Source organism: Neolamprologus brichardi, chromosome 22 (genome assembly GCF_056152115.1).
Source record: "Neolamprologus brichardi isolate AB-2024 chromosome 22, ASM5615211v1, whole genome shotgun sequence".
In the NCBI taxonomy this organism is placed as follows: domain Eukaryota; kingdom Metazoa; phylum Chordata; class Actinopteri; order Cichliformes; family Cichlidae; genus Neolamprologus; species Neolamprologus brichardi.
This window is the reverse complement of record NC_142124.1, coordinates 2800595-2812848: the sequence shown is the minus strand read 5'-3', so window position 1 is coordinate 2812848 and position 12254 is coordinate 2800595. Positions and strand designations below refer to the sequence as shown.

At 44.0% G+C, this 12254-nt stretch overlaps 1 protein-coding gene across 1 annotated transcript in view; it reads right to left on the bottom strand.

Annotated features, from left to right (window-relative positions):
- The window catches only part of LOC102793243 (venom phosphodiesterase CdcPDE), a 48929-nt gene that overhangs the window by 32206 nt on the left and 4469 nt on the right, over positions 1-12254 (bottom strand). The window contains exons 3-10 of the mRNA XM_087834504.1: positions 10175-10309; positions 9957-10082; positions 9365-9425; positions 8057-8151; positions 7598-7677; positions 6015-6134; positions 5342-5451; positions 8-73 (exon numbers count right to left, since the gene is read on the bottom strand). Coding sequence (XP_087690630.1) covers positions 8-73; positions 5342-5451; positions 6015-6134; positions 7598-7677; positions 8057-8151; positions 9365-9425; positions 9957-10082; positions 10175-10309 — 793 coding nt within the window. The remainder of the gene's footprint in view (positions 1-7; positions 74-5341; positions 5452-6014; positions 6135-7597; positions 7678-8056; positions 8152-9364; positions 9426-9956; positions 10083-10174; positions 10310-12254) is intronic.

The window sequence follows — 12254 nt, the reverse complement described above, 5'->3', positions numbered from 1 at the left end:
AACCAACCTTTTATTAGCCGGCAGCTGCAGCCACTCCAGCACAGTGAACACTCTTTCTTCAAACGGCACAGTACTAAAAGAATAAAAACAAATAGAAAGCAGAAGGTCAGCGTAAAAATAGGGATATTGATATTTTTCTACAGAGAGCGCTAACAGTAGTGATCATCACGGCTGTGTATATTCCACCACTGTAAACACAGAACAGCCAGCCTGCTGATGCACAACTTTGAACAACATGCCCGTATCACTGTGAAGTTGACTATCCAAGTTTCTAAATATCTGAATTTCATGAACGTGCTTACATTACCAGTGAGCTTTAGCACTTTTGAAACTAGTCGTGTGTATGTCTGCATCATCAGTGCGTTGACTGCACTGACGCCGGTGGCAGTAACACGTAAGAGGGCCCCGTGTCACCTACAATAGGTGACACGGGGGAGCCATGGGCTCCCCCGTGTCACCTATTGTAGCCAACCTTTACATGGAGGAAGTGGAAAGGAAGGCTCTTGGCTCTTTCAAAGGAAGAGTACCCAGCCACTGGTACAGATATGTAGACGACACCTGGGTCAAAATCAAGACACAAGAAGTGGAATCCTTCACTGCGCACATCAACGCTGTGGATAAAAACATCAAGTTCACCAGGGAAGACACAAAGGACGACTGTTTGCCTTTCCTGGACTGCGCTGTGCACATTGAAGAGAACGGCAACCTCAACATCGAAGTTTACCGGAAGCCCACACACACGGACCAGTACCTCCTCTTTGACTCCCATCACCCTCTGGAACACAAACTTGGAGTAATTAGGACCCTACACCACCGGGCAGAACATGTTCCCTCTAAGCCTGAAGGGAAAAAGAAGGAACACACACATGTAAAGGAAGCACTCAAAACGTGCGGCTATCCTAAATGGGCGTTCTTAAAGTCAGCAAAGAGGCACAGAAAAGAAGATCAGACACCAGCGAGGGAGGATAAGAAGGACAGACGCAACAACATTGTCATCCCCTATGTAGCCGGTGTATCAGAGAAACTCAGGAGGGTTTTCTCCAAGCATGACATCCCGGTGTACTTCAGACCCAGCAACACACTCAGACAAAAACTGGTTCACCCGAAAGACAAAACGCCAAAACACAGACTTAACAATGTGGTGTATGCCGTACAGTGCAGCGAGGAATGCCCAGACTTCTACATTGGAGAGACCAAACAGCCACTTCACAAGCGCATGGCACAACACAGAAGAGCCACCTCCACAGGACAAGACTCAGCTGTACATCTGCATCTTAAGGTCAAAGGTCACTCTTTCGAGGATGCCAATGTTCACATTTTGGACAGAGAGGACAGATGGTTTGAAAGAGGAGTGAAAGAAGCATCTATGTCCACTGTGAGCGACCATCTTTGAACAGAGGCGGTGGTTTACGACACCAACTCTGCCATCTATAATCCAGTTTTGAGTTCCCTCCCCAGACGCCTTAACGCCCACTCACATCCTGGGCCATCTGACCTCAGGAATTCACATGATATGGTGGGGCCAGGTTTCACAATGAACTCACCCGAAACTCTGGCTGATTGGGACCCACACCCAGTTCCACACCTTGGCTCAGGCGATTAGAGGATCATCAGGGGGTCCTTTTGTCCCTCTGTGGGGGGAAACTCCCACTAGGTTTATATCTGGGACTCTCCACCATTTGACCTTAGAACTGAAGAAGCTTCTCGGATGAGAGGTGAAACGTCTTCAAGTAACTTAAAGAAGTCCAGACGCTTTTCTTTGCAAGCTCCTTTGACTACGATGACCTGGATGACTGAGAACCTTCACAGACTAACACGTAAGAGGTTTCATTAGTCAGATACTGCAGGTCGCCTCCCATTTTATTAAGTTTTGTTTTTACTCACTGTTTTGGTTTAGTATGAGGTCTTGGTTAAAATGCACCTGTTTGCAATAGTAACTGAAAAATGATTTATTGGGAATGATGCATCTTTCTTACTAAGTCTGTAATGCATTAGGGAGATGAAGCATAAGAGGCATGAATCAAACGTATGACTTACTAGTGGAAAATCACTTTGTTTGTCACTGCTGTGCTTTGATTATGACTGAAACCTGGCTTCACCTGGGAACACCTGATGCTAGCGTGCAGCTAACAGAACGCACTCTGCTCTGCTGGGACAGGACCAAGGACCCCAGTAAGAGCAGAGTGGGGGCTCTGTATTTACGTGCATGAAAGCTGGTGCAAAAATGGGACAATTATGGGCAGGCACTGCTCCCCGAACCTCGAGTGCATGTCGGTAAGATGCCGGACTATTTTTCTACAGAGAGAGCTAACAGTAGTCGCCAATGTAAACACAGAACAGTCTGGATCATGTTTACTCCAACATTAAACATGCATATAGAGCCATACCCCAGTCCGACCACCTCTTACTCCTCCTCTCCCCATCCTACACCCCCCTTAGATGTAGTGCCTGTCCAGCAACAACATTCGGGAGTTGTGGCAGGAAATACAAGACATCATAAACTACAGAGGCTGTTCTGTGAAAACAGAAAACCTGACTGCACCACTGGTGGAGGACATAAACTGCCTCAAGGCCCACTTTGAAACACCACAACAGCAGCCCTCATCTCCTCCAGCCCTGCTCCCATCCTCGTCTCCTCCAGCCCTGCTCCCATCCTCGTCTCCTCCAGCCCTGCTCCCATCCTCGTCTCCTCCAGCCCTGCTCCCATCCTCGTCTCCTCCAGCCCTGCTCCCATCCTCATCCTCACCTGGTTCCTGCACCGCTCCATTCACTGTAACACGATGTCAGACGCTCCTGGCAGTGAACCCCAGGAAGGCTTCCGGTCCAGACGGAGTACCTGGCAAAGTGCTGAGAGCATGTGCCCACCAGTTCACCCTCATCTTCACCAGACTCTTCAACCTCTCATTGGATCAGGCAGCCATCCCATCCTGTCTAAAATCAGCCACAATCATCCCAGTGCCGAAGACGTCTCCCATCACAGCCTGAACGATTACCGCCCTGTGGCCCTCACGACGGTAATCATGAAATGCTACGAGAGACTAGTCCTTCAACACATCACAGATTACCTCCCACCCAGACGTTAACCCTCAACCGCGCAAACAGATCCACAGAAGACGCCGTCGCCCTCCACTCTGTGCTGAGCAACCTGTAGCAGCAGCAAAGCTACATCCAAATGCTCTTTGTGGACTACAGCTCAGCCTTCAATACAATCATACAGGACATCCTCATCACCAAAATGGTCACTCTTGGCCTCCCTCCTCCCACATGTGCCTGGATAAAGGACTTTCTCACCCACCGACCCCCCATCTCCACTCGCACGTTGAGCACCAGCTCCCTACAGGGCTGTGTGCTGAGCCCTCTCCAGCATCGTCTCTACAACCATGACTGCAGTTCCACCCACAACAATCACATCATCAAGTTTGTGGATGACAGCATGGTAGCTGGACTCGTCTCAAAGGGAGACGAGGAAGACTACAGAGAGGAAGTCCTGACGTTGGCAGCCTGTCAGCACTGCTGACTGCATCACAGTATGGTACGGCAGCTGCACTAAGGCAGACAGGGTGAGGCTTCAGAGTGTAGTATAGAAGATCTTTGGCTGCCCTCCCGCCTCCCTGATGAGCATTTATTCCTTGCTCTGCCTCAGCAGAGTAGCACACATCATCAAGGACAGCTCCCACACTGGTTTTGACCTGTTAAACTTGCTCAAAGACTCAGAGACTCAAATACTCAAGAACAGTTTCTTTCCAAAAGCCATAACCACCCTGAACCCACACATGCACTGATGGCACAGTTTCACCCCCTAATCTAAGGACTTCCCTCTATACACAGACTATACAAACTACCATCACCACTCTGCAATATTTAATTTACCTGCCATAACCCACACTGTAAACATATGATACTGTTTTTCCCCTGATATTGGATTGGGACTGTTCATATGTATAAAGTACTGCAGAACTGTGTCTGCACTGAGTAGAAGATGCTCTGAATCTCATTGTGCACGTGTACAGTGACAATAAATGACATTCTACTCTATTCTATTCTATTCTATTCTAATCATGGATTGATGTGAAAAAATGGGGGAATGGTGGTTGGTGTGTGAACCACCATTTTCCACCTGGTATGTGCAGAAACAAACTGTGCAGTACTGATGCAGAATAATGCACGTTTCCAAAATCACACAAAGATTTCTACAGAAGTACTGATGAAAAACATGATATGGCACAGTTACGTCACCAACCTGTTCAACCTTTTGGAAACACAAAGGTACATGAAATGAGAAATATTGCTGAGAACATGCAGTTTGTGAGGATAAAGTAGATGACTTAACTAGAAGCCGTGACAAAAAAGGCTTCAATGTGGCAACAATGTGTCAACAATGTGTCAACAATGTGTCAACAATGTGGCGACAATGTGTCAACAATGTGGCGACAATGTGTCAACAATGTGGCAACAATGTGTCAACAATGTGGCAACAATGTGTCAACAATGTGGCAACAGTTGTCATCCAGAGTGTTGAAAATAGCGGGAAAACATTTCACATGTGATGTTTAGCTTAGAGCATGGGCCAATCAGCTCTGACGCCATCTGTTCTCTGTAGCCACAGTCTCCCAGCCAACCATCCCACGCAGTGACAGTACATCATCCTGCTTGAGTGTTTATGACAATAGTTACTTTGATAAGAGCTCGTGCAACATATCCGAATATTTCCAGCACACTGCACATTTACTGATGTTGCTTCATGGATGTGATTTGGCTCAAAGATCAACTCCCAGGTTAAATAATCAGACTACATAAAAGCACAATTATGAATTCACTGTTAAGTTGCTGTAAAACACCGAGTGCAACCAGCATGGTGCTGCTGTTTTGATTGGCAGATTTTCCATGGCTTTTAAATCAAACAGTGACCTGATGCAATATGGTTTAGCTGATTTAGAGAGATGGGATCACAGTGTAAGACGAGTTACTGCTACTATATTTTTACACAGTTTAAATGTATTTTTTCAGTTGTTAATACTTAATTTGCCTAAGTCTTATATTCACTAACCTACTAAGGTATCATTTTGCATTGGCTTCATATACTTAAGTTACTCCACGGTCAAATGAAATGACCATGAAATGATCCATTGAGAGTCACAATAGGCCACTGAGGGAAGTTAAAGAGGAGGTGGAACAGCAAAGTGTCTGACATTCAGCTGCTGTAAAGTAGACAGGGAATTTTTTACACAGCCAACTTTGAATATCTGTGTCTCAGGGATTTTGTAAACTCCTCTCCAGGGGGATGCGAGGCGCTCATGCATCAGTTCTAAAGTGATTTTTTAACTAGAAATGATGGTCTCACCCGTTATAAGGTACGTAGATGTCAGGATAACTGTTGGCGATTTTCACATCCGATCCAGGCCAGAAGAAAGTCCCAGACTTCAGTCCGTGGGACTTTGCTGTGTGCCAAATCTCCAGAAACAAAGAAGACGTATGAGCTTGACTGAAACATGTTCAACGCTGATCCTGAAGTTTCTTTTTAACAACGTTTATAAGAGTTGATATTGTTGTTGTTAAAGTTACTTGCAGTGCACTTAGTGTCTCTTTCTACAAGATGCAATCTTTGCTGCATTAAATGAATGTGCTCTGTGTCCATTTTCAGAAGCAGCATGTTAAGGTGGAATCTTTATTATCAAAACAATGTTAACCATCTTAAACCAACAGAGCCATACAAGCTTCTTCCATATTACACAACTGCTGCATGCAGCAATGCAGAGCAGCAATGTGCAAGTGCCCGGGGACTTTTCCTTAGGTGAAACTGTCAAAAGCAAAAAAACCCCAAAACAATCCAAAAACTATATTTGGCATTTTTGTATTTGATTACACCGACAGAAATTATCTCAACCTGTAAGATGTTCTCTCTTATCTTATTTGCTTTAAAAGGTCACCTTCCCCTTAACATTTAATTTTTAAATGTAATTTAAATGTAATTTGACCTGAGGTCGCTCAGTTTGTGTGTGTAAATCAAGACTCACAGGTTGTCCAAGGTACCAGTCGGGGTTATTTTTCTCTGGACTGGACAGGGAGAAGGTGGCATCAAACACCGGGTCATACATGGTATTGTCAATCAGACCATTTGACTCTGGGTAGAGACCCTGAGGGAGGAGGAAAATAATTAATAATTCAGTTTAACTGAATATATCAGTCTTGTCTGAAAGCATCCTGCAGGACACTTGAGCATTCTTTGTTTCGTAACAGAGAGGAGTAATCCTTAAATCTGGGTCATGTGTCTTCATACCACAAGTATGTGCTCCGTATGGACCTTGAAAGGAAACTTCTAGTGCGTGGGAGTCGGGATTCCCTTACGTGATTTATAAGTAGATGAACGAGTTTGTTTTGAAAGGGAATTCCTTGTAAGAGTTTCAGCAAGAACTGGGTGTGTTTTATCATGTGAGATATGGATCAGGCACGATGAACTATCCGTGCTCTGTTTACTCTCCCGACTTGTTTACTGCATCGCGAGCGCCTCAGCAGCACCAGTGACCTTTATCTGGAATCTGAGAGATGAAAACTCCAGGCTGATGGATATTCTCGAGATCTGGAAAGTCTGGTCATGCCTGCTGTCTCTTGTAACTTTCCTCTCCTTAACGTCGAGTATAATCGTAATAAATGCTTCTATATTTCAGAGAGAATATAGTTTTATTACTATATTCTAGTGATGAACTTGAACTAGAACATGTTTCTTAAACTACACACTATTCTGTAGTGAATGCTTTATTGGGGTTAGCATGGGGTTAGCATCTTGCTTTGGCATGCAGACTGGGATCGAACCCCTGACCTTCTGGTTAGCGGCCTGCTCTACCACCTGAGATACAGCCGTCAATGTCTCTGTTAAGGTTAGTGAGGACCTCACCATAAGAAAGAGACTGAGCAAAAATAGCCAGCATGGCCGACTTCTAAGACAAAAACCGCTGCTGAGCCAAAGGAACAAAGGCTCGTCTCAGTTTTGCCCCACGATTTTTGTAAAAATGCTCTCTGGATGGACAAGATAAAAGTATAACTTTTGGAACCCTTCAATTTAGAAAAGGAACATCAAACCAACAGTAAAACGCGGTGGTGGCAAGGACCCAAATGCAGGACTTGGAGATGACTCAAACTCAAACACAGCTTTTATTGTTGAAACTCCAGAGCTCAGGGAATACAAAACTTAGGCATGAACTGAAACTAAATATCACAGAGACCAGGAAACGCTAGAAAACATTCTGGGGGCAGACAGAAGACAGAAGACAGAGAACAGACAAACGGGTACATGACCAGAGACACAGCTGAATTGAATTACAACAATTCAGCCGACATTCCTCCGCAGCTGTAAGAGTCACTGCAGGTATCGTAAACGCTTGATTGCAGTTGTTGCTGCTAAGCGTGGCCCAACCAGTTATTAGGTTTAGGGGACAAACTCTTTCCCACTCAGGGCCTTTAATAATAAACATCTTTATTTCAAATCTGCATTTTGTGTTTATTTACATTATCTATGTCTAACAAACACAACGATCGAGTTTGTTTACTGTAAAAAAGATGTACTAATGTATGCAGCAGTGTGAGTGCTGTGCGTCTGTACCGTAACAATGGAGTAGTGATTGGGAAAAGTCTTAGTGGGAAATGCGGACTGCATGAATGGAGCTGAAGTTCCACACCTTCCTGTGAATAAATAAGGAATGGTGACAAATTAATTCCTCCATGTGACTTCCTTTTAATATGACCGTGTGAGTCATCGCCCTGCCTGCAGGCGGAATAACTTCATTAAGCAAAACATGCAACTCTGAACACACACTATTTATATTTGATAAGCAGGAAATACAGTGGAAGCTGCCTTTGTGTGAAAGCGTTTAAATATTTATCTGTTTTGATAAGATAACTGGGCATGTTTCATCTTGAAGCTTTGATTTCTTATGAACGATGATGTCAGCTTTCAATTTGTCGTCAAACAGCCTAAAGGCAGGCAATTTATAGACACACGTTTCTTACAATAAACAGACATGTAAGAGTCATTCTTTAAAAACAGAAGGTTGACACTGACTGAGTTTATCCAGGACAGGGAGAAGTGCACTCCACGTCTGCAGATACTCTGCCCTGAGGCCATCCAAAGACACGAGGAGCAGCGGCTGCTTGAAGCTGCGAGGAGAGAAAACAACCATCAAATGTAGCAGAAACTCTGAAACATTAAATACTGACATAAACATACCAAGCTGGATAAAAATTGGCTGATTTATGAGTAGGAATACTTCTGTGTGTCCACCACAGATCAGATGATATAACATATGCAGCTTTCTCTCATGTCTACACACCTTTACAGCTATGCTAGCTTGTGTTGGTTAGCTTGATACTCTCCCTATCATCCAAAGATGGTAGCAACTTTTACTTTTCTAAATGCAATCTGTGATTATAAGAAATATCAATAATAAGAATAAATATAATAGTTGAAAGTATCGGTACCGATACCGATAACGATACTGGTATCGATACTGGTATCGGTATCGGTGCCGATACCGATATCCGATGCCGATACTGTAAAATGTGTGTGTACTCATACTCGTAAAAGTTAACCGATACCATGAACCGATACTAACTTATTTCATTAATCAGAGGGTGGCTTGTCATTTCTGTTGTAGTTTTTTAGATTGGCCACTAGGGGGACATCCCACGCTAAACAGGCACAGGGTTAGGCGAGTCAGACTGGTGGCTCCAGATAAAAAAAGAGAAACTGGAGGCTGCTGTAGCTAGGCTAAACAAAATGTCAGCAGTGTGGAACAGCCAACTTTAACTCAGGTTTTGGAAAAGTGATGAAAAATGTCAAGAGAAAATCCACGGGCAGTTAAAATAACAGAGGCTCTGACTGAATTTATCGCTCTGGATGACCAGCCAATGCCGGCCGTGGAAAACATAGGATTGAACCGTAGTTCAATAGTTCAGTGATATTTTGTTAAATTACAATGTGGAGACTCCGCAATAATTTAACAGAAGTGCTTATTTTTCACTTGAAAAATCACTTTTTATTACGATTTTATTTTTTATCGGCAGAAAATAAAATAAAATCTGTCTTCCAATTCATTGTATTTGTGTGTGTGTGTGTGTGTGTGTGTGTGGTAGAAGTATCGGTTTTTGTACTCAGTATCGGCAAGTACTCAGATCCAAGTATCGGTATCGTATCGGTTTGAAAAAATTGGTATCGTTGCATCCCTAGTTGAAAGGCTATGTTACAAATACAGCTGTTTGGTAGAAGAAAGCATGCATGGAGTTGCTCTTTTGTGCATCAAAGATCATTTCAATCAGTTTTCAATCAATCTTCAGTTTATTGCATTATAATATATTTGGTTTAAATTCTTACCCTGCGGGACACGTGGGGGTCGACAGGTCATCGCACGCATCTTCAACCCACTGTTTCTCTCCTGCAGCGAGACCATAATGTTTATGTCACCAGTGACATCTGATGGTACGGGACTTTTGAATACACTTCGTAACGTCTGTTGTTTTTGCCATTTTTGCTGCCAGCTGTACGTATAAGCTGGCAGCATAAGTGCACGTAGGGTTCTGGAGATGTAATGAGAGTTTTAACTGGAAGAAAATTCCCTCTAAATGCTGCTAAAATGTTTTTCTTAGATAAATACCTGTGGGTTATGGTTTAAACTAGAAAGCAATTATTTACAAGAACTACAAGCTACAGAACTGGGTCAGCTTTAATGTGCTGTATATACTCCTGCTTTCAAACTCTTACAGCACTCCAGTTAAGAGGTCCTTAAGATGAACCACGTATACAGGTTTACGCTGCAGGAGCCACTCGTACACTAAGAGGAAATTCTCTCATCAACCTTCTCTGTTTATTCAAAGTAAGATCTACAAGTGTTTCTCATGGCTAAACAGGTCTCCTGAAACTGATTTCTTTTGTGTCTGCACCCTGTGCGATGTCCCTGCAGCCTCACCGTGGCAGACATGTTTGTAGTTGGTGCAGCAGTCTCCAGCAGAAAGACAGTCATCTGAACAGTGGCACTTGCTCTGCGTCAGCCTCTTCTCACCACAGCGCACGTTTGTGCATTCCCACTGCTCAGCTGAAGGAAACGGTCATGGAGTTAAGTACAGAATCACACTCAGTTCAGCTGATGAGCAGTGAAGGACGTGTAAGTCACAAACAAAGTCTCACTAGGAGCAGTGCAGATGTCACTGTGGTCGAAGCAGCAGCTGTTAGCGGCGACGCAGTTTTCATCACATCTGCAGCCAGGTTTCTCGTTGTCAAAAGGCTCATAACATCTATTCCTGCAGGATGTGAGGGGCGTGACTGCAACAGAGACACAACAGGAGTGGAGAGTTCGTCGATTAATGAAGATGAAAAGAGACATTTAAGGAAACAAAGAGAGCTGCAAAAACAAAAAAACTGATAAGCTGAACTTAAACCTTGTAAAGGAGAAGATGTTATTTTCTTCTTCTTCATTCAAAACAAACGGAACATTTTCAGATCCTAAACGGGTGATTCATCATTACAAAAACAACCAGGGGAAGGCTTTCCCATCATGGCGTTCTTGTCATGGATTACTCAGACAGATAATGAGCTCAATGTACTGAAGATTTTCCAACACAGTACGGGAAGAACATCTGTCTACATGTAAGTGATCTGTAATCTGTCCTGAGAGCAATGACACTCTGGATCTAATAAGCACTTTGAAGTGCCTCAGCAGTGCTCATCTATGCAGTCATGAAATAACTGAGTCCCACCTTAAATTAGCAGCTGAGACTGCATGTTGCGTGCCTGTGTTGGTGGGTTATCTGTTCCTTAATGTGTGTATGCAAATTCACCTGTGCAGGGGCCCGGCTGTGATTGGTGGACCTAAGGAACGGCCTGATGTAACTGGTTCCTGCTGTGAACGTGAACTATAAAAGGGCGACCGAAGAGCTGCGGTCCCGTGCACTTGCCTCAGGTCCAGACGGAGCAGCCGTAGCAATAGCTGTTTGGTTAAAAGGTCGGGCATGTGTGTGAAGTGCAGAGCAAGTAGGGGTGAGCTAGCCTAGGTTGAGTTTTGTTTGTTGTGTTGGCCTTAGCTCACCCCGAAATTATACACTCCCACTACTGTGAGCGCCATTGTTGTCAATAAACTATTGTTAAAAGTCCGATGCTGTGGCTGTGTCTGTTTGGGCGCGGGAAGTCACGAGACACCCCGCTCTTGTTACGGTCATTTCGAGCCGGGTCGTAACTTAACCACAGTGAAAATGGATGAGACAGGAGCCAGACAAATTCCACCAAAGCAAATGAAACGTGGTCTCTTCTCGGGTTAGTTAGAGTTTACACAAAATATGTGAAATAAACCAGCTCATCATGAAATGGAATCTGTTTTATTTACGTAATAATCTAGCATGTTATGTTGTCACGGCTTCATTTCTACCGAGCCTGAAAGTCAACACAGCCTGAACTCTTGTAGCTACGTTTTCTTGTAATTTCTTCAAGTATCTTCAGGAATCGTTCTCCAGGCTTCATGAGAAACATTCAAAGCTCTGCTTTCAATTCAATTCAATTCAATTTTATTTATATAGCGCCAAATCACAACAAAAGTCGCCTCAAGGCGCTTCATAGATACAGAGAAAAGCCCAACAATCATATGACCCCCTATGAGCAGCACTTTGGCGACAGTGGGAAGGAAAAACTCCCTTTTAACAGGAAGAAACCTCCAGCAGAACCAGGCTCAGGGAGGGGCGGGGCCATCTGCTGTGATTGGTTGGAGTGAGAGAAGGAAGACAGGATAAAGACATGCTGTGGAAGAGAGACAGAGGTTAATAACAGATACGATTCAATGCAGAGAGGTCTGTTAACACATAGTGAGTGAGAAAGGTGACTGGAAAGGAAAAACTCAATGCATCATGGGAATCCCCCGGCAGCCTACATCTATTGCAGCATAACTAAGGGAGGATTCAGGGTCACCTGGTCCAGCCCTAACTATATGCTTTAGCAAAAAGGAAAGTTTTAAGCCTAATCTTAAAAGTAGAGATAGTGCTTTGGATGCTGGCTGCCTTTGGTTGTGTTGTGTCAGGATGATCGGGAGGTTCACGACCCTCAGTGTTGCACTGTGTCTCTATTCTACCAAAGCATGCTTTCACTGTTTGAGATCATGGTGAAAAATAAAAATGATCAATCAGGCTCTTCCCAGATTGGACTGCATGGTGGATCACGGGTGTGGTATCCATTTATAATTTCATGAATTTTGACCCCAACATTGCTGCAGCTCTGTCAGAGC